The sequence below is a fragment of the Chroicocephalus ridibundus genome, chromosome 9 (assembly GCF_963924245.1).
Source record: "Chroicocephalus ridibundus chromosome 9, bChrRid1.1, whole genome shotgun sequence".
NCBI lineage: Eukaryota > Metazoa > Chordata > Aves > Charadriiformes > Laridae > Chroicocephalus > Chroicocephalus ridibundus.
In genome coordinates, this window is record NC_086292.1 from 20,180,827 (window position 1) to 20,203,693 (window position 22,867).

The following is a 22,867-nucleotide window of genomic DNA, read 5'->3' on the forward strand; positions in this document are numbered from 1 at the left end:
CCCATGCTGCAGCACATATGGTAGCAGTGATGCAATCTGTTAAAATTTCCAGCAGTTAGACATGCAATGGTAGCCATGCTTTTCTTACTCAGATACAAAATTATCATACTTGAGGCAGCTGTATTTCAATATCTATATATAAATATATATATAAGAGAAATCACTATCTTCTAAATATGTTTTTGGAAAAGAATAGTGAGTACTTCCATTGTGAAAGTTTCTACTGCTTCAATAAGATATTTTTGTTTACTAAGGAAAATGGAAGATTTAACATTGATCACCAAATGAAGACAAAAACCGTATAACACATAATCAATAGTTCCCGAAGATAGTCTAGGCAAAGTATATTAACAGGAAGTTTCACAATATTCACTGCGTAAGCTTGAATAATTCTCCAATAACTTGTATGTTTAGCTAGACCATGCTTTAAGCACTGAATTCCTTCCAAGACAGACTAAAGGACTGTGGATTTTGTTTCAGATGGACTCATGCAGGAACGTCACTCCTCTCAGAAACATCAATCACCATCTTCACATTATAATGCAAGGATTTTTTTCCACTTAACTCTGTAATGCTCAATGCAAATCAGTTGCATTTAATAATTGTGTTTCATTGTAGTTTTAGTTTTTTGAAATTTAACTCTGCAGAGCTGATTTTAAAGTTTAAAAGAAAAACAAGTCAATTGTCCTGCTTGCAGTCCATGCTTATAGATTCATGAGGCAGACACCGACATAGTGAAATAAACTGGCAAACAGGACTAAGAAACACATTATTATTTAATGTTATCTGTATTTAGCACTCAGACTCAGCTCTGTAGAACTGCTGGGAGTGCTGCCTTTATGTATTTGAACAATTATGTCACACATAGTCTTCATTTCCAATAACCTTTTATTGTGCACAATAACTGAAGTGGGGAAAAAAAAGGATGAGATTAATCCTAATTTCCAAATAAAATCATATGTGTTAACCTCATTTTATTCAAGAACTATGCTGATAGCAAATTTTATCACTTCAAGCATACTGCTGTCCCTTGGATACACAAAGCTCACCAACACTTCTCCCCAGTACAGCAACACGTTCAGTTCCTCAGAATTCACCACGGGCCTCTTTAAAATTCTTTATACAACAAGTAGTGGCACAAATCAGGATAAAACCTATTTCTAGGGAAATCACAACATCCATATGTCTCTCTGCTTCATCCATGAATTTTTGTGGCATATTGTCCTTTTACATGATAAGAACTACAGTTGCCATAGTAGATTTTTAACACACAAGACGCATTACTGCTGTATTTTACACCTAATTAGTATTAATAGTCCCACTACTATTAGTCCCACTGCAGAAAAACTGCAGCTCTTCACTATTTGAAATTGTATTTCTCTGCAAATATTGGGGCATCCAGTGGTTCTTTGACACTTTTGGATTCTGCATGAAGGATCCATCAACTAAGGGATAATCAATTCAACTTAAGTACAGAGAATGATCAATGTGAATAAAAAGTCTGAAAATATTTTTTCCCCTCAAAATGTGCTTTAAAAACTCATTTTAAGACCATTTTATTTACCTTCAGAACATTGCTTAGCAGAGTATTTAACCGACTTCAAGCCACCTACAGTACTCAACACATCCAAATTAAGCTAAAATAGTGACTGTACTTCAATTTTAAATACTTTCAGTATTTTAATTCCCTGTTTCTAACACTGTAAATTGTATGTCCAATATGTATGTCACTACTGAAACCATAATGTCATGCTATGCCTTCCAAGAACTTCTGATACCAAAAATGCGTATAATGAATCCCACAGAACTACACTCAGGCTCCATTCATTACACTGCATCACTGGTCCTGCAATTTCTTGTGGTTTACAAGACAGCATCAAGTTTCTACATTGCCCAACAACTGAAATACAAACTAACCCTTCAGACACAGCTGCAAGCATTTAGAACATTTAGAAGTATCTTAGTTAATACAGGACTGGCTTTTTTCCTACCACTCTTACAAGATAAATCCAGACCAAAAAAATTGAAAATTTCAGCTTGACAAGCATAATGGTCACAAAGCTAAGCTTCTTACTTTCATCTGTCTTGGAGAAGTGACTACTTACAGATTTGGCAGTTGCAGAAATGTACTGGACAACCATCTCACGTTTTGTGGTCAAGTCTTTATCTCTTAAAGGAGCTTTTCGTTCTTCATTTAGATTCATGTCTTCCTGTAAAGAAACAGACCACACAACATCAAGATTCTATTAGTCTCTGTTATTTTCATACTCTTTTTCTTGAATAAATAGCTCATTTTAAAACAAAAAGAAGTGACTTTTTTCCAGCTTATCTGCATTTCAGTTTAATTCTGAGCTACCTGATTTTCTCATTTCATTCTGTCACTTCAAGTGTTCGTTGTTTTCAGGACTTAGCCAAAATTACAGTTGCATCAAGGGTAGTTACCATTAGTGAAGTTTGGCTCAAGAAATAAAACTAAAGGACAAAAATCAAGAATTCTACACCTCAAGTTGATCACCTAAGTGTTAACTCTTGTGAAGTTCCTGTGTTTTTTATAAAATCATCACAATGGACACCATTCCTGCAATATCTAATCAGAAGGCTGCTGTTATTATATAGATTATTAGCTTGTGGCAGGGGTAGATGTGAATGTGTTCCCATTTATGTATTTAAAATAAATGTAAAAAAATCAAAATATTCTGCTATATTAAATCCAAAGATGCCTGTTTCAACTTAATAACTGGATTAAATACAACACGTAGTCATTACTAGTGATTAGTCTTGCTATTAAAAGTCAAAGTAATTTCACATTAGCAACTAAGACCAGTAAACGTTACCGTAATAACTTACTAGATAGCAGGTTTTTTTTGAAGAATTATTACTTTGTGGAAGACAGACCTATTGTCTGCTTCAATTAACATTACTTGGAAAAGTTTAAAATTAATCCCTTAAACTAACAAGAAAATCAAGCAAGTATTAATTAACACTCATCCTATCTTTCAAAAGATATTTACAACTTTACTGAACAAAGTAGAACTACTTAATGGAACAGCACAGTTCTTAAGCCATACTGACTGGAAGTTTACAATAATTTTAAAAAATGATACAAAAAAACAGTATTTTTGACAATACTCAAAAGCCTCCGTCTCCTGATACTTCACGTATCAACACCAATGTGCATGGCAGAATTAGTAAACACCTACCTCAAAAGTTGGTTTCTGTATGACTAATGGTAAAGCTCACTTGTGAGTAGAATCACAAACCTTGAAGAGTGATCTTAAAACAGAAAATATTCAAGACCACACAAAAATTCAGCTTTCTATACATTAAGATTTTATGAATGGAAATGACTCTTTTCCAAAGGAATTTACTTAAGTTTATTAAAAACTATCCTTCAACAGCAGTATCTAACTACTGCAACTAAGTTCTATAGAGGTTATCTTGACCCAATCAACAGGTTACAATTTTTATTTTTTGCTTTTTGCCTTTGTTTTTTCTGTGGAAGTAGAGTAATCTAAACATACATAATGCTAGCGTTCTATGAGTTATTCAGTTGTTTATGTGCCAGTTCAGCCAGGTCTATCAGTCTTATGCTATACCCTCCCAAGTAGTTATTACTTCCAAAACGACAACATTTGAAAATCACTACTACATAATAAATGCCAACATGAAACAAATTAAGACCTACTAAAACAATGTAGCACATCATCTTACCATCATTTTTTCAAAGAGATCCATAACTTCTTTTTCTGATAAGTTCATACAACGCTCATCAACAAGCGCCTGGGAAAGCGGGATTTCACTTATGGAAGGTTGAGAGTCAATAGGATGCTGAATGAGAGGTTTCTCTTTTTTCACTGCTGATTTTCTGAAGCTTGTTATTCTGTCACGCTGCAAAGACATCCATTTAAAAATAAGCAGAAATAGAAATACAGGAAAGCAGCCAATTACATGGCAGTAATACACACATTTTTAGTTAATCCAAGCAGCAGAGTTAAAAAATCAAACTGAACTGTAAGTAAAAATACTCTAACGTTCAGAGATTACTTTTCATAGAAAGACAACGACATTTAAGGTAAATTCATGACAGGTCACATGCAAAAGGGATATAACTATTTCTCAGAGTTTCAAAAGTATACCATCTATGTTAAACTCTTAGCATTTCAAAATCTTGAGTTCATCTTCTCACATTACTCCCTTATTATCCTGATAGTGAATAAATATGGTACCACAAAGGTAATGTCCAAGCGTTCCTTCACCTGAAGAGCTATAAGTCTTTGGAGGACAACTGAAAAAGCCAGCGTTGGGAAGGAGGTACTCACAAGTTCATCAGGCTTATAAAAAAATCCTGCTAAAGTAAAATAAAGTTTGTAGAGGAATTAATGCTCCAAGCATAGTTCACAATTCCTTGAAGTGTTTTTTGAGTACCGGCTCCTGAAATTAGTGTGTAATTTTAAAAAGCCAGCTAATGGATTACTCACGTAGAAGCAGCCATCCATAGTTAAATACACATAACAGACATTAGTGAAAGCATATTATACAGTCTGCAACGACGTTTCACTGGTTAAGGCTGACTTGTTTTATGCCTTATACCAAACCCCCGCCTTTTTTTTTTTTAAAGCATGCTTACTCAGTTAATTTGTTAATATTGGAAACAACCAACAAGAGCACTTTCCTTATAAGGCCATTTATTTCTGTATTATTAACATACAACTCTATTCTGAAGTCAGAATTTTTTTTATTTAATAATATTGTCTTTAACTATATATATATACACATATGTTCATTTTGAGAATGTTATGTCTACAGCAATTTTTCTAAGTTAACTGTTTGTATCAACAAATACTAGCGTATTTGTTGCAGGCATTGAACAGCCTTATGAAGACGTGCTTCCATCTAACTGCAGCTTATGTAGGGCTACCAGTACCATTCATAGCAATTCATCTCTATGAAGACACGTAAACCAAAAGTTTTATTTTCTATAATCAAACCACCTCTGTGAGGCGTGAAATGTTTAATGGAGTATTTCATTTGTATGAAATTTGGATTCATTTTTAGATTAGTTCAGTCAGAAGTGGAGAAATTTGACAAAGTGCTGTGGAATATGGGGAAGAAAGGTTCTTTTTTTGTTCTTTGTTTGCTTTGTTTCTTTTTCTTGTTCTGTTTTGCTGTTGGGTTTTTTCGTTGTTGTTGGTTTTTGAGATCCTACGAGATTACCTTCACTTTTTGAAGGGAAAGTATCCCTAGATAAGCTGCATGCCCTCTGAATTTCTTTGGAGGCTTTGTTCATGTTTTTGAAGGGAGCGGGAGTTGAGTTTGGGTTTTCCTCTTTCCTTAGAAATCTTACATTTGTGGACAGAAACATATTACCTACAAGGATACTCTTAAAGTCTTAAACAACACAGCAATTTTACTTTAATCCCATTTTTTTTCCTTATGAGGATAGTTTACATTAAATTTTTGAAACTATAATTAGGGCATAGCCTATTGAAGAGGCCAAAGATATGACATAATGCCTGAAAGGCAGCATCCAAAATTAGCCAATAAACATCAAATGCAGTTTTACTGTTCACTTACATTTCAACGCCCATTCAGCAGTCACAAAGAAAAAGCCATTTAAGATCAATTTCACTGTACTTCGATCTGTTTCAAGTAGACCTTATTAACAACAAATTTGTGTAATCAGATTGCAATGGCGAGATCACTTTAAAGCCATAAATGAATCTATTACATGATTACTGGCTATTATTTCTTCATTTCAGACATGTAAGTGATGATTAAACAAGTGGCCAGTGTGGCTTAACTACTATATGTAGAAAGTAAAAGTCTATAGTTTTACTGAAATCAATTTTGATTCCTGTAAAAATATTCCTGTAAAAATATTTTGCAACAGGTTTTGAAGTATTCAGAATTATAAAGTTGGTGCTACTGAATACAAACTTGTTGTTTGATATACAGTACACACTTATTACCCAAAATGGTTCCACTCGAATCATATGGCAACTAACTTTAAAGAACCACTGCAGATCCTTTACTGTTAATAGAAAGGTCAAGAGAAGTATCACTTGAACTGCTGAATAACAGTTTCAACATACACACAATATTACTAAAGTATTTAACCTTCTCCAAATAGATATCATTAATTACGCTTAGGAATAGTAACTCAATTTTCTGAAATCTAATGCTTAATATCCTTATAAGAACATGTTATATTGTCCACAACATTTGGAGTAAAATAGCATGCAGCGTGGAGTTACCATTGCAAATTAAGATGTTACAAAGACCTTACCACATCATCTGCCAAAGTTTTTATTTGAATATTCTATTGAAAAAAAAAAAAAACACACACACAAATCAAAGAAAAAAAATACAATTACCTACTGTTTCAGAATAAAGAAGTCTATAATTCACGCATTCTAACATTAAAAAGCACTTGAAATTTCAGTAAGTGTTCTAACAAAACTGCAGCTAAATGAGCATAGAATCTACTGCATTTTATGTGAAAAAGCAGGCTTGCATCCCATTTCACCTTGTCTTTTGCCTATTTAACTCATAAACCCGAAACGTGTGTAGCTCTAGCACCCCCACTATTTCACAAAAATGCAGCAAGATCTCTTAAAAAGCTTTCCAAAACAAACAGGGACTAATGGACTTCAAACCAAGTCAGCAGATAGCTATATGACGTTCCCAGTTTTGACAGAGTTTTTGAGACTCAGGGAGTTGAGAAGAATTTCCTGTGCCCCAGCTTCTTGAGCCCTTCTGCCAATTTCTCCTTAACACCAAGTAACGTAAATTGACAGATGAACTGGTTACAGCCAGTGTACTGATGATGTACAAACTAGTCACTTGTATCTCTCCCCCTCTAATACCTTCTCACTTTTTCCTTAACAGCAGTAAAATCCTGCTGACAAAGATCACCAACACCACATCTTTATTCACGGCCAAGAAAGCAATCTATATTGCATACCAATAATTGTTTCAAGGAAGAATTTGGTTTATAAACAATGCTCAGTTTACACCAAGCAGTCATTAACAGGTAATTAAGATCTAGAACTCGGGAGAGGGAGCGGGATGGGACACAACACAGACAAAAGGGCTCTATATGAAAGAGTATGGTAATTGATCCTTAATGACACAGCCCTGCAAGTCGCTGGTTAGGAAAAAGCGACCCTATTTTTTTGGACAGTAAAGTTTCAGATTCCTTGGTTATGCTCTCACCAGCTGAAGTGATCACGGTGCTTCTAGTCAATAGCCCATACCACTGCCTATCCTTAACACAGTACACGGCTTCAATAGGAAATGAACCTGGAACTGTTCAACATACACCACACAACATTTTACTTCCCCTTGGTGGAAGATATTAAGATACCATGTTCCTTCTAATTCTACTTTCTATTACTTGGCTACAATTATCAATATGGTATTTCTGAAATAAAGAAATCCGAAGACTACGCAAATAGTGGAGGCAGCATCAAGGTGGGAAAGAGGGACAGCTAGGACAAAATCTTTTTAGATGTTGACACCAACAACCTTTCACCTTCCTAATTGCTGTATCTCAAACCTCTTCCTTACAGCTACACATGTTTTTTGTTACCTGGACTTCAAAAAAGTAGTAATAATCTAATCTTGAAATGAAAATAAGCATGTCCTTATGCTAGAAAATAGACTTTTTATTTTGAATAGGGATTATTGAGCAGGAATTCCAAATGAAGTAAAGCCTAACCATGACTTCAATCCAAAGACAACTATGTAAGCAAGAAGTTCTAAAACTCTGTATCCGTTTTAGCAGCCACTTGTACTAGAAATACTTCTTTTTTTTTTCCCCTTCTCATTGAAGTACTGTCAATCTCTCCCAGAACCTGGAACGGGATAATCTACTCCATCTCTACATTTATATTGCATTTGTCACTCAAACTCCTCTGGGCAAAATAGAGAATACTAAAGCAAGCTAGCACACAGCATTTTTTCAGACAGCTCAGGCTCACTTCCCCAGATTTCCTTATGGGGCATAAGCCACATTGCTGCCAGTAGCTACTCAAGATAAGCAACACATTTAACAGGTAGAAGAGATACTGCAAGTAGCTGGAGGCAGAGGCAAGGCAGTTATGTACCTACAGATTCTCACTGACACAGAATTTTGACAGTCTCTTATACTAACAAAGAAATCATGCTTCCAATCTGATTTAAGAACATAAACCAAAAGTGCTTTACCTCCCCAGGAGGAAGTTGAAGATATCAGTTTTTGTAGTAAGTCCTCTAGCATTATTCTTTCAGCCATTGCATCACAAGATGAAAAGAAGTCAACCTTTTCCTAGCTGGTAAAGACATCAACTCCCTGATTTTAGAAGCAGCCCAAAGGCAAAAGTTTTGCAAAAGCCCCTATGATAAAACATTTGCAGATAAGGGATATAAAATTAATATTTATATGTATAAATATACACACAACTCAAGACAGCAGCATATCATCTCTCTCTCCTAGTATGTAATATCAACACAAACCATGGAACTTCAACTCCTAGATCAAAGAACTATTTCCTACTGATTTACTTAGTTCTTCATTTAGAAGACTTAAGTGACTGAGCTTCTTCCTTTTAAACACAGTCTTTCCTGTCCATCAATAGTTAAAAAAAATATCACTTTCTATTTACTCCTCCCAATTTTAGTTTACTCTAAGTATCCCACTACTTGCATAAGTACTGACAGATCACAACAATAAGGCATACAAAAATGATAGCATACACTAATGCAACTGCATCACACTAGTCTTTTATCTTAAAGGTCAGTCTCAGCCATGTTAACATTCAGAGTAATTGAAGTCTCACACATAAAAACAGCAGACAGATTTTCACCACAGTTCACTACATTTACTGGTATAAAAATCACTATTTCCTCATCCAAGTTCAGTTCAGGCTACCGCAGTAACAATGTCAACATTCAAAGAATTAAACGACTTGAAATGCTTGCGTTAACTTTTAGTGCAAAACTCACTTGAATATTTTTCAAACTTACGTATTAATAAACCTTTCAAGATCACTTGAGCTGGCCATAAATTGTAAATTAAGGTGCATTTACATGGGTTGGTTGATCTTTAAACTACATTTAAGTATTACTTTGCCATGTTCTTAATTGTTACACTCAAGACTCTCACTACCACCACAAAAATAAAGTCATAAGCAACTCACATTTTACCACATCTACAACGAAATAGCGATGAGCTGGGTAACTTCTAAACTTAACAGCAATTTCCACTCCACTGCACACTGCTCAGGCAAATCGTGGTGGGCTGCAGCACCTGCTTCTGCACACAGGCTGCAACTTCAGGTAATTTCTTTTTTTTATTCAGAAACTCTACCTACTTATTTTAGTACTTAATTTTGAAATGCGGGTGGCATTGCATAATCATTAACCAACAGTAGGTTTTATAGGACACATTTAAAAAAAAAAAAAAAAAGAGAAAAGAAAAAAACCCAACAATCAAATACCACCACCGACAACTCACACAAATAAGCAGGTACAAAACTCCATGTCTACATGTCCTTAAAGCCCAAAAAGGGCTCACTAAGAATCTCTTAGTTTAAGTGTTCTGGCCAGTCTGTCAAATCTCTATAAAATAACTGTAGCAACAAAAATTGGTACTAAGTTTCTGCATAGGAACAACAGGTTCCTCCAGCAAGACCTCACATGTTACATGCAGTGTATCAGTTGCACTAGAATAGGTAAGCATTTGCATACAAAATAAAAAAGAAAATAAGTCATATTTGACAGTATAAAGACAGCATGTGGGACTGCACCAATTGTCAGCAGCGTAAATGGGGAAAATAAGTACGGGAATTCTACTTCATGTACTTGAATTGTCAGGCTAAGCATATACGATGTTGCCATATACATTTTATTGTTTGGGGCATCTGCGGACTAGCATTGTATTTATTTTCGCCTTAAATAATTTCACTTTCAAATCTAATAATCTCGGTAATGGATACTTTAATGGTCTTTCTTGAAGAACACTGTATTTAAAAAAAACCAAACAAACAGGATTCAGATAGTTGAGTGCCAATTATGTTGTATGATAAGAAAGCTTATTTCAAAAGCCGCACCTCCTAAGCCAGTAGATTAGAAGTGCATTGGAATCATTTCAAAAATCCTTTGATACACCCATGTAGCTTTCTGTGCCTGTAAAAAGTGCCAGATATACTTTATCAGACAAGAAGCCATCTGTCCAAGTGGTCCCTATTGTACCGGTATTGGGGAGGACTGCTTGTCAGTATCAGCATGTTGTGTTTACTGCACCACAGCAAACAAATCCAGCGGTTTGGAAAAAAATCAGAAAGTGTTTTTTTCCAGGAAAACAGACTGAGACCACTTGCTAAACTAGTCATTTGAATAGTCATCGGACCACCTTCTGGGACTTAACAGCTCCTAGCGCAGTGCATGGATGGTTCAGATGCTCCCCGTACCGGTTGCGCGCCTGTTGCTTTTCTGCCACACATGCCTGTCAGGACCACATTCAGCCCTCTGTCTCTGCTGCTTGTTTTTCAGAAGTGCAATTGTTTGAATTCCGAGCTTTGAGTTTTTAGGGAACTTGGCCTTTGCTTTTTTTGGTATAATATTACTGTGAAGTGCTTTTGAAAAAATCTGGAACAGTTAAACTGGAAAAACTATGTCAAAACAATTCTTGACAGAGTATGTGCAGACTTTATCTCAATGTTATGCTTAGCAAGCAGTGGATTTGGGCTTTTGCTTTCAGCATAGCAGCAGAACAAAGCCAGTTTTGCTAGACAGTGATACTTGATGCACGTCAAATTGCTGTTCATCTTCCTTCCTTGTTCCGGCCTCTCCTGAGTGCAAGTGGCTGATCTTTTCATTCAGACACATTGTGGAGCTGCTCAGACTGAGTGAAAGCTATTATAAAGCTACTGAGTTTGGTCAATTAAGAGCAGTGAGAACAGGGCTCCTCCTTTTATACCTCACTTCCTAAAGAGAGAAGTCTTTTTTATTATGACAAGGTTCATCTTTACTCTTACTGAAGTGCGGTCTTAGTTTGTTTTTACCCTTTTATAGACATGCTGCCCTTTTAACTACAATTATATGCTTTAAACCTGGGATTCATCTTTTGTTGAAACCTAGAGTTTTCTTTCAAGATGAGCAATGACAAGTTAACTTGACAGTGAGAGAGTTCTTTTGAAATCTTCATGAAAAACGAAGCAGAAACTGCTTTGAGAAACTGATGAGAAAATTCTTTAGTACTTTTGCACAATTTTTCTTTTTCATTCCTGCTTACTTGCTTCCTATTTCACAGTGCACGCAAGCACAGCCTAATACGCCTGTATAAGTGACAGGCTCAATTATACTTTTCCTGTTGTACGCAGGGATAGTTTTGGGAAGATTCTTAACTAAGCATGCTGTTGGTTTCGACAACACCTCTTGCTCTTGTGGGTACAGTAAACACTGAAATAAATGTCAGTCCATTTGAATTTTCCTCTGCAAACATTTGAGGAGAGGATAAAACCAGTAGAATACATCTGTTGGGACACAACTGATAAATTTAAAAATAAAGCAGAAGACCCATAGCAAGTTGCAGAAATTGACATAAAGACTATACTGTGAAGAGCTTCACTGGATACTGGGCAGCTCCTTGAAAATGGAGTATTTTACTTTTGATAGACTTTAAGGAAGTGAGGACATGTATTCGTTTTGTTTGGGTCATGTTTTAAATAGTAAGAAAACCCCCACAAAATCCAACCAACCAAAACGCAGCCCGCAAAGGAACTGGCAGTAGAAGGGATGCAGTGACCCAAAGAAGCAGGAATTACTTGTGAACTTATTCATTTTGTCTGTACCCAGCAGTCTTGGAATATATGGTCACAGGGATCACATCAACAACTTCTTAGAATAATGTTGCCTGTCTTCTAAGGCACCGACTTCCTAGCAAAGAACAAGTATTTGATCAGAGCAGTACTTGATCCCTTCATAAGAAAAAGTTGATTGTAAAGTTACTTTTTTCTCCCCTAATCATAAATAGAATTATACTAAAACTTGGAAAAATGAGCAATGCCGCTGCCATAGCAAGGAACTTTGGCTCTTCCTTGAAGAGAAACTCTAGATCGCGTAACTTCAGCAGGCATGGACTCTCAGCAGCCAAAGCATATCGGGTTAAACCAAACTTATAGCTGATGTGATACACACAAGGGCTTTCTGTTCCTTTTCCTCTTCTTTCCTGTTTATAACAGCTTCCTGAGAAGACTATTTGTCCTTCAGGGAAGTAGGAAATGAAGCTGCATGTGAATAGAGAGGAATTATATTACACATAATAATGAAGAAGCCAACAGTATCATTTGACTTTAGTACAGGTGAGATTCCCTGTTAACAAGTAACAGGAATTCAGTACGATTACAGATGTTTATAAATGGGTTGTGGATAATCTGTTATCTTCTGCTGAAGGGAAAAATGTAAGCAAAAAAAAAGATGAGTTTATTATAATATTGAAGTGTTGAAGTGTGGTATGTGCTTAGGTTACCCATGAATACCCACATGAATTTTATAAAGGTCTTCCCATAAATTCACAAAACAATTGGGTTTAAATATAAAAATGTTAACTGATGGGATTACTGCTTATCTTGTAAGTCATTCAGGAATTAGTTTGAATCACAGAATACTGTAAACTAACTTCAATGGATTTAGGAAGCCTGTCTTATCCAGCCCAACTTTGTCTGAAGTTCAAACGTGAATGTATATTTGTAAAATTTGAAAATGGAAATTGTATATCTCATTTACAGATGGAAATTTTATTAATGCTTACTGCTGTACACTTTACTTTTCTGGTTTGGGAATGCTTCCACCGAGCTGTAAATAAACTGGAGAATGAAAATTAAACAGCACTGCTTGAAAATGGTAGAATAGTAGAGAATGGAAGACTGTAAAGGTTAGAGAGACTGCAGCAGAGCTCAGCCAAGAAATTATGTGCTAAATCAAAAGGAGTTTCCTCACCTCACTTTTTTCCATTGACGAGAATAAAGCAGTTGAGATCTGCTTGCCATAGAGGAGTGGAAAAGAACTGAAGCAATTCTAGTAAAGAAGATTGCCTGGGAGCAACAGTTCTTGCTGTCCCATTATATAAGACGACCAAAAAAAAACCCAAGAAAGAAAGAAGAATCTGGTTTTATGGGAATTAAGGCTGGCAGCAGTACCAGAAACAAAGCACCAAAGTCAGGATAAAAAGCGGTTATTACATGCTTCAGTGCTGAGGCTTTGGTTGCAACTTAAGTCTCAAGTCTGGTTATAAACTACCTTCTACTAATCTGTCATATTCATTAGTTCACTCAATCTGTGATTGGTTAAGGTTTTTATAAGCAACGACTTGCAATGACTACGAAAACCCTTCTTATTGTATGTAATTTTACTTCAGTGTATACAAAATTAGACAGAAATGTTACCATATGGCTTGCTTCAGTCTGAGTCTGTCCCTCATTGTATCTCAGCTAATTTCAGTTTTTGTGCTAACTTTTGAACTTGGCCAGATGACACGGGTTTACCCTTTGCATTTCAGATTTTGTATTTAAACCTTTACTTTTTAATGCACCTTCTAAATGTGGCTGGCACAAAAATTAAAATATATATGGCTTCAGTGTATATGCTTACCCTGATATTCTGTTGTCTTTCTTCTTCTTCATGCACTTACTTACCCGTTATAATGCAACTAGAACACTGCATGTAACCATCTCAACTATTAATAACTGTCAAGTTCTCATCTACTTATGCACTCACACAATTACAAATGCAAACATTCAGCACAGTTCCATTACAAAGCCACAGTATTTTAGAAGTTACTTCAATTTTATAGGTATAAAAATAATTCACAGCAGGAGACTATGAAGAATGAAAATGTAACAGGAAAGCAGGATACTGTATACTGAACAAGAACTAACTATTTGTATCTGTTGTTAGGAATCTAGAATCTAATGAATCTCATGTTGGCTTAGTATTTGTTCCTCACAAAGCTACACTCATTTAAAAAAAAAACCAACACAAACAACAACAAAGAACAAAAAACAAACAAACCACAGGCACCTTTAAAGGTCATACTCTTAACAACCACCATTATTATTCTTTCTTACTATGGCAAGAGCTAGACTGCAAAACTAACATTTTTCCTGACCAAAGTACTTATTTAGTCTTGCTCAACCATCCCTGAGAGACCAACATAAATTTAAACAGAGTCACTTGTAAACACATAACTAACTAGAAGTGACAGAAATATATCATCAAAAAACATTTAAGGTCTGTGGCTATTTCCTCTCATCCTCATGCCTAAACATGAATTATGATGCATTTTTGTTAACGTCATCCCATACAGGACAGAGTTATTAGCATTTGACTAGCTAATCCCTGAACTAAGAAACATGAGAGAGTGGGCCTGTGTACCTTCAAGCCAACTTGCATCCACCAGTACCTTTACTGGAATTCCCTTAGCCTACATAACCCGAAGTTACATTTGCTGCTTTACTGGCTGTTCCATCTACAGTCCCATTGCTCCAAGTGCTGGGGTTATACAGTACTATTACCTGGCTGCCTCAAGCTTAACTTTATTTAGAAATTTATTCTGAACTACCAGGTAGCACTGCTCTGAATGTTCTACATTCCTCAACTAAGTTCTCCTGTATGTATTCTCACGTAAAAGGGGAAACTATGTTAATTTGGGTTCGTTATAAAGAGAAAACTTCATATTTCCACTACAATTAGGAGAGTGGTAAGAGTATTTGTTAAAAATATATATATACACACAAAAATCATGAAGGAATAGAAGGCAGGATTCTTTCCAATTACGTTTCTTTAATCAGCTAGAGACTTTTACACTTATATCCTTCACTTTCGAAACAAGTTTAAACACACTTAACTGTTCTGAAGTATAAATTGAAAATATTTTTTAGTGATAAAGACATTTTCCATCTTCGATGCCCTCCATATCTGATAACACTAGGCAAAGACTTAAAGCAGCAAACATGTATCACACTTTCAGCATATGTAACACTTTCTCCAATACCATCTTGTCTCCAATTATTTACTCTGACAATCACTGAAAGGACCAAGAAGGGAACTTCACAATTAAGCCACCTGACATACGCATCACCTTGAATTTCCTCTTCTCCCACTCTCCCCCAAAACAATCTGAAAATAATACAAAACTAGAGTTTCCTGTTTACACAGAAAGAGCCCATATCTATTAGAAACTCTTAAGAACATTTTTGGTTTATGTAACAGAGGTGTGGTGGTATTGCAGTATGCACTACACCTTGTGACCAAATACTAACACACCCAGGTGGATCAAATACCTTCAGTAGCTGTATCAGACCATACAACATTTTCCATGTGTGGGCTTGTTCCGGAATTGAACTTCCAAGTTCTCAATTTCTATAAATCAGCTGAGTTTATGGGTTTTATCATGATCTAGGTTACAATATCATTTAAATGCCATGGCAGATCGTTTTCAGGTCTGCCCATGTGAATACAGTGTGCTGCTTTCACACCATGTCCAACTCAACAGTCAAGATGGCTGAAAAGCAGACACAATCATAATTTAATAGTACTAATGGATGAACTTTGGACAAAACAATAGAAAATGAGGAATTCTACTGTGCCATAACACCAATCTTATTAGTTCTAGCAAATAATCAAAGAAGTAAAAACAATAAAGGAGAGGTTTTGACTGGTTCTGTTTCAGGATCTTGTTTGTCCCGCTGTCACACAAAAACTTAAGTCAGTAGAGCACTAAGGAGGGTATGGAGACTGCTTAAGCCCACACTGATGCCTCAAAAAAGCTGATTCTTTAAGTGTCACCCCTTTCTTGTATACAATTAATTGTTAACAAGTAGAATATATTCGCATTCCAGACTGCATGAATGATGTACCTTAGAAAGTGGAATCCTTCACTGAGCAAGAACAAAGAGCTATAAAAGCTTTGGGACGACATTAGTACTAACGACTTTTGTCAAGGAAGATTCAGCTTATCTACCTATTAGGAAGTTACTCTTGAAAGCAGGAAACCTAGAGGCCCTCACTCCACCAATACTGCCCAGATAAGCTATTTGATTCACAAGACCTTAAGTAAAAGATCAGTTTGATACAAAAAACAACATGCAAGTTTAAGACAACTTAGATTTGTCTACCTGCAACTTTATAAATTGCTACAAAAATACTAAAGTCTTTTAACTGTTAATCTTCTGTCAAAAGTATCTGCTCTGTTACCATAGCCCTTTATAACAAAAAACTTATTTCCTCCAAAATTAAGTTACTGAATGATTAAAAAAAAAAATATTACTGTATCTAAAGAATGGCCATGATATAAAAGTTGTAAGGAACTGTAGGAAATTACTAAAATGAATGTTTTCATAATTTCTTGTGGTTTTAAGGTTGAACAAGTAAACTGATGAATAACCAAATGAAATTAGTTGCTTCAGCAGCAACTGCCATCTCTTGTTCTACTTTACCTCTAAATCTGCACAGGGGTGAAAAAAATTTGAGGAAGGTTATTAGCCATTATTGCTTACCTCTAAAGAACTGCAACTGTTGCAGAAAAAATGAAGTAATCTTGTGACCCAAGACAAAGTTTTTAAGCCCATCTTTTCCTTCTACCAGATCATCAGCAATCACAGTATCATCAGAATGCTTTACAGGCCATTCATAATACAAAACAAAAGTTCACCCTCAACAACTTGGATATTCATCAACCCAGTGCTTATCTCAGAAAAAAATCTCAGAAAACATCACTTCCATTTGATATGCATGCTGTCAGTTCTCACTGTAAGCGTCTTCCACATTGCCTAGGTGGAATCTGCTTTGTTTGCAAAGCTTCCTGTATGGTACAGAACAGCTCTGCAGTTTTGCCTTACAAGTAGTATTCAGGAAGTTTAATTACCACAAGCGGATAGGCTTATCACTGTATCTATCACCTCATTTTAACAGCGTCAATATCAATTCACATTAAAAGCTAAAGCATTTACTTAAACATCAGCACCAAGCATACCCTACTCTACCGTATTAGAAGTAGTGCTGAATCAGCATGCTTTTCAGCAAAAGAACCAAATATTCCCAAGACGTTAATTTTACTCTTCAGTAATGGCTGCACCCTAACTAACATCACTTGCTGGAATGTCTTGACTTTGATCTAATAAGACCAAGAGTCTTCTAAAACACAAGCACTTCGCTTTTTCCTCAAGCATACAGTTGAAGCAAGAATCCTCTGCAGGCGTGCACTGATTTTATTCAGCGACACTATGATCTCAAACGTAATACATTTTATTCATTCACCAAAAGTCTCTGCTCAACCTGACTCAGAGTTCATGCATGCAGCACAGAAACATCTAAACAAGTCACATGTAAAAAGCACATTATGTCTCCACAGGAGAATGACATCAAACAACCTTAGGAGTCAAAGGTGATGGTGTGCTGTAGGTCCTGTAGCACAGGGCCTGTCTGACAGCGACTGACACACACAAATTAAAACCCTGGTTAACTCCTGCACTGATACGGGTGGAGTAACGCAGCTGGAAAACCTATCCTCCCAAACACATGCAGTTTACTTTTGTTTTAAAGCTAATTGATAAAAGATTTCATTCCACTGCTCAACGCTAGTTTATGGCACATTAGTCAGAATGTTGAGTTCATAGGTTTTGATTCATCTCAAAGCTCGCGGGGTTTGAAAGACTTCAGTATTAAGCATAAACAATTTTTACTTTTAAAACAAAGTATGAGTTGCTCCCTGTTGGATGAATCACCAAATCCACTTGCTCTCCAATTAAATAAGCTCTCTCTTACCCCTAACAATTTGTTTTTCGTGTTACACAAGATCTTCCTCCTAATCTGCGTTTAAAAACAGTATCACGCTCAGAAGACAGCTACAAACTAAATTTCTGAAGGGGGCTAAGTGGAGTATCTGTCACTGAACAACTACCACACAAACCTGAAGTGAACTTGAGGGTAACGGAGAATGCTTTTAGTGTGGTACTAGCCACTATATGCACAGAAATGTGTTAATTATGCTAATACTAAACCAACACAATTTATTATTAACTTCATTTAAAAACCACACAAAAATTATTAGCCGTATTAACTTCTAGTTAGCCAGTGTTCTAATACTCAGGAAGCACCACAAATCCTGCTATAACACCTCTTTTCAAGTACTGATTCATAGAATCACAGATGTTAGAAAGGATCTCCTTCCTTTCTCAGTTTAGTCCTAACTCTTGCTCAAAAAGCAGGCTCAACACCAAATTAAAACCAGCCTGCTAAAGGCTTTGTCCAGTTTTGCAAATCTTGAAAGTGTCCAAGAACGGAGATTCCAGTGTCTCTGGCCAACCAATCCTTAATCATTTTTTCCCCTTATACTCAGACTCCTCTCCAGTGACCTCTCTTGCTCCTTTTTATGACCTCTGTCTCACATTCTTCTCCCATGAACTTCTGTAAAAAGCCTGGCTTCAACTTCCCACCTAAAAAGGCAAATAACTCGATAAGACTGTGGGTTCGGCTAAGCTACAATAGCTACGTCAAATCAGACGTGACACTTTTCAAACACTTACCGATTTCCTAGGTACCCAACAGAATTATATACATCCCATGTGACAGTGAAATGCTAAAGAGAGTAAACAATATCTAAATTAAGGATTAACAAATATAGGAATCCCAGCAATCTCCCTGACAACCTCGATTTAGTCTGTTTCCCCATGTATAACAAGCATACTTTTAAATAAGCAAAACAAGCCCATTGCCAAACCCAGTTAAGAATGTAACTACTCACTGCCATCTCATGCCAGCCTACTCTCAGGGCTGGCATGAGATCAGATGATTGTTTGCCAAAACAATTTAATTTTTTCTGCCCATTTCATTGCAAACAAAAATAATGACAAAAACACCAGGCACCCATTTCCACCTCCAGTCCTTTTGTCAGCAAAAAAAAAAAAAAAAAAAAAAAAAAAATTAAATCAGAGCTCTTTCAGCAACTGCGATGCATCAAGGTGCTCACAAGACAGACATTAAATTTTAGAAAAATATTCCACTTTACACACTACTAGTATAAAAACTGGAACCAAATTCTCATTGTGCAGTCCTGCCAGGTGCAACAAATTATACAAAATTCAAATGACTCTCAAAGTGACCTAAAGCAGAAAAAAATGGAATTAGTAGTTCTAATATAGACCATCTGCAATTATTTGTGTGCGTACATATGCAACAATTATCTTACAGAAAAATACTTTACACCACCATTTTCTTTTCTAGCACAGATCCTCTCTTGATAGCTTCGTCTTAATTCCTGTCAATCAGGAACAAATGCAATTGATTCAGACCTTGGTGTGGGGGGGAAACAAACGACCACCAAAACACAAAAAACCAACCAAACAAAAAAACCCACCAAACCACTATGCATCTGCAGGCCAAGCACCATTGCTCAACTTTTACTTTCAGACAGAGAGTGTGGGGAAACAAAAAAAACTTCCACCTTCTTCTTCTTCTAGAGTCTCCCTTCCCCCAAAATAATGACTTCAGCTTTCCCAGCTCCCTGTCATCTACAGCCATTTTTATTCTATCGTAAAAAAATCATTCCTCTAGACTTCTTCCCAATGACTTGCCTAATTTCAGCTGCTATGCTAGGAACTAAAAATAAATCCTCTGTTACATGGAGTTGCACACCCTCTCCCACCAAGCCCTTGTTCAGCACTCCGCTTGATGTGTGAAATAAGTTCTGGATGAGACACACTCCTCTCAGCACACCGAGTTCCTGGAATTATACGCAACAAGCTGACAGAGTGCAGGTTGATTCATCCCTATAACTCTACTGAAACTTGATAAGTTATGAAGCTGAACCAAAAAATCTCCACACCAAACTCTGAGCAGCTTTGTATACAAACTCGGTGACAACTTAACACTTGCACAAGTAGCATGGCTTCTCCCACAAAAGTCCCAAATATACCTTCATCTTATTTGTATAGTGAAGAGAATAGGGATGAGGTACAAGAAAGGTTGCTCTCTGACTACCTGATGATATTGCTAACCTCAGCAGAATCAACTCCTCATTCAAAATTAAAGCCAACAAAATTTAGTAAGATTATTCTCCTATATAACGGATATATCCTTTCCCTGATTGCAGCCTTGTTCTTCCCTCACAAACCCATGGCAGTAATTGGTAAGTCTGGCAGTCCACTCACACTGCCTCAGTTTAAAACACACCTGAATCCCACCCCTTTTCTTCCTCAGAGGTCATGTCAGTTTTACACACTGTGTACATCATGTCCAGAATAAGAAAAAAAAAAAAAAAAGATCTACTTTCCCACTCAAGCCGTTCACTCAATGATATCATCAGAGGCTAGTCACTTTATCACAGGGCAAAACTATCTTTCAGAAGGCATCCCATCCATGCTGCTGCTGAACTGTAATCGTCCCCTCAAGAAAAGAAAGCATATGACCGCAAATATTAACATAGCATACTTTTTCCACTAAATGTAACAATAAAAGCCTACTCTAGTGATTCTATAATAACTTAAAAGAACATGCAATGGAAATAGTTATCCCGTTCAATCCAATTTCGAGCTCATTTCACTTTGATTTTTTAAATTACGCATTTCTTTCAGAACAGTGTTCTCCTCTGCTAAAGCAATATTCAAATTTGCATCCACAGCTTTCAACAGAAGAACTTTCCTGTGTGATTTTTAAAGGACTTCCCCGTGGGCATCTTCAAGCACCCTTCCTAGCTACTTTAGCTAGGAAATAGTAAAGTTAGTATAAACATAAACAAACACCTTGTTTATATGAAGAAGTATCTTTATCCTGTGCAAGGAAGTATGAGTTTGTTTCCAATAACACTATAAAACAAAGTAACACCTCATATTTGGTTGCCTTTTGCTAAGATATACACGGTCACTTTCAATAAAAACACACTTCAAGTTATTCAGTATTCTAGCATTCTGTCTTCCTTTTAGATAACTGTTAGTTTCAGTAACTTTTTAATGCTTCATACATTATGAGTTTAATATCTTACCCACATGCATTCTAACTTAGTTTTCAGTGACAAAAAACCCCACAGTTCTCAGGCTGATCAGCCCGAGGCTCTGCTGCACTATACTCAATGAGAGGAACACGAGGTGCGAGCACTTAAATATTGACTTAGTTTTACCACTATCTGTGAAAAACTTCGCATAGATTAAATAAAGTTTGTAACTAGTATTCTATTCAATAAGAAAAGTCAGGTAAGTTTCAAGCGTCCGCTATACTGCTGCTCTTCAAAATCCATCAGGGAACTGAGCTAAAACGAGTTGATTCAAAGTTAAAATAGGTGTAAGTAACAGAAGTAAACAATTAAAAGTAAACACTCACATTAACTGGTCTTGCTGCTACTGCCTTTATAAAATGAGGTAAAAATAAAGCAGTGCTGTTGGCTTTGAAATATGACTATGTTTCGACTTATCAGGTTTGTAAGTAGAAATTCCTTCTTTTAAGTCAAAAAGCACAGGCATAGTGAACAAACTTCTACAGCTCCAAAGAGGGTTTTTGTGTCACATCTTTCCAAGAAGACCGGAAAATTTCCAAATTTTTTTCATTATTTTCACATTAATTCAGAAGTTCTCTTGGGAGGCACGTCGTTTGCATCATAACCACCAATATACCGGATGCTTCAATACCGACAGTAAAAAAAAAAAACAAAAAAAACACACCACCACCACCCCCCAGCCGGCCCCAGGGTGTTTCCCTCCGAAGGCGAGGGCAGCGGCCGGCGGGTCCCGCTCACCCAGCGGCGTTGCTGCCGGGGGAACCCCCGGCTCCTGTCAGCCGCCGCCCCCGGCGCGCTCCCACAGCGCGGCCCGCCGCACGCCCCCCGCCAGCTGCCGCCTCCCGCTCCCGCGCGGCGCCCAGAAGCCCTCACAGAAGCTCACACGATTGTTGGGGTTTTGGTTTTTCGTTTTTTTTTTTTTAAAAAAGGGCCTTTAATTCCTGAAAGGCCGGCACCCCCCAGGCCCGGCCGCACGCCCCTCCGCCCCAGCTCCTCTACTAGGGAAGCAACAAGAAGGCTCCCGAGCCGCTGCCTCCTCCTCCTCCCCCGCCTTCCTCCTCCTCTCCAGGCCGCCCCCAGCCCCCCTCCCAGCATCACGGCTCGCTCACCAGCTTGGGCTTGTTCCGGCTCTCCTCTTCTGCGGCGCGCCCACTCCGCTTCGGGTTCATCCTGCCAGAGCCCAGGGGCTCCTCGCCGCCGCCAGCGCCCGGAGCCGCCTGACCCTCCATCCTCCCACCGGCTCCGCGCCCCAGCACAACCCCCCACCCCTCTCTCTCTCTCACCGGGGCTGTACCCTCAAGGCCCCATACGGCCCACACACAACACCGGGCGTCTCCCCGTCCCCTCCCCGGAGCAGTTCCTGGTCCTGCTGCCCCGCCGCCTCCTCCCAATCCACCGCCTCGGAGACGCCGGACGCCCGCGGGCATGCGCGGCGCCCGGCCGGCGTTACCGCGCATGTGCCAGCGCCGCGCGCATGCGCTGTGGAGGCCGGCAGCCGCCCATAGGGCGGGAGCGGGCGAGGGCTGGCGGTGCCCGGCCGGGAAATGGCGGAACTGAGGGGTTTCGAATAGAAACGCCCACTGGAAGAGGTGAAGCCTGAACCAGAACTAACCGGCCCCGGCTTTAGCGGCGCGGAGCCGGCGTGTGGGTGGATTTATCCTGAGGGCTGCCAGCCAAGTCGTGCCTCAGGTTGCTGTGAGGAGGGAAGGCCGAGAGTGGTGCGCGGCCGTCTCCTTTCGGGCGGAGTTGGCCGGTCCGTGGGTGGGCAGCGAGTTGAGGCGGCCGGAGCCGGCTGTGGTAGTACTTTGGGGCTCTCGAGAAAGTGGGACGGCCGGCAAC

General features: G+C 37.9%; 1 protein-coding gene across 3 annotated transcripts in view; it reads right to left on the minus strand.

Annotated features, from left to right (window-relative positions):
- Positions 1-22,410, minus strand: part of DIAPH2 (diaphanous related formin 2) — a 230,455-nt gene extending 208,045 nt beyond the window's left edge. For 2 of the 3 annotated variants that reach the window (XM_063345689.1, XM_063345688.1), the window contains exons 1-4: positions 22,138-22,410; positions 6,287-6,319; positions 3,712-3,888; positions 2,106-2,210 (exon numbers count right to left, since the gene is read on the minus strand). In XM_063345689.1, coding sequence (XP_063201759.1) covers positions 2,106-2,210; positions 3,712-3,888; positions 6,287-6,319; positions 22,138-22,257 — 435 coding nt within the window. In that variant the 5' untranslated portion in view covers positions 22,258-22,410. The remainder of the gene's footprint in view (positions 1-2,105; positions 2,211-3,711; positions 3,889-6,286; positions 6,320-22,137) is intronic. The other variant, XM_063345690.1, reaches the window with a different exon arrangement.
- Positions 22,411-22,867: the final 457 nt, after the last annotated feature.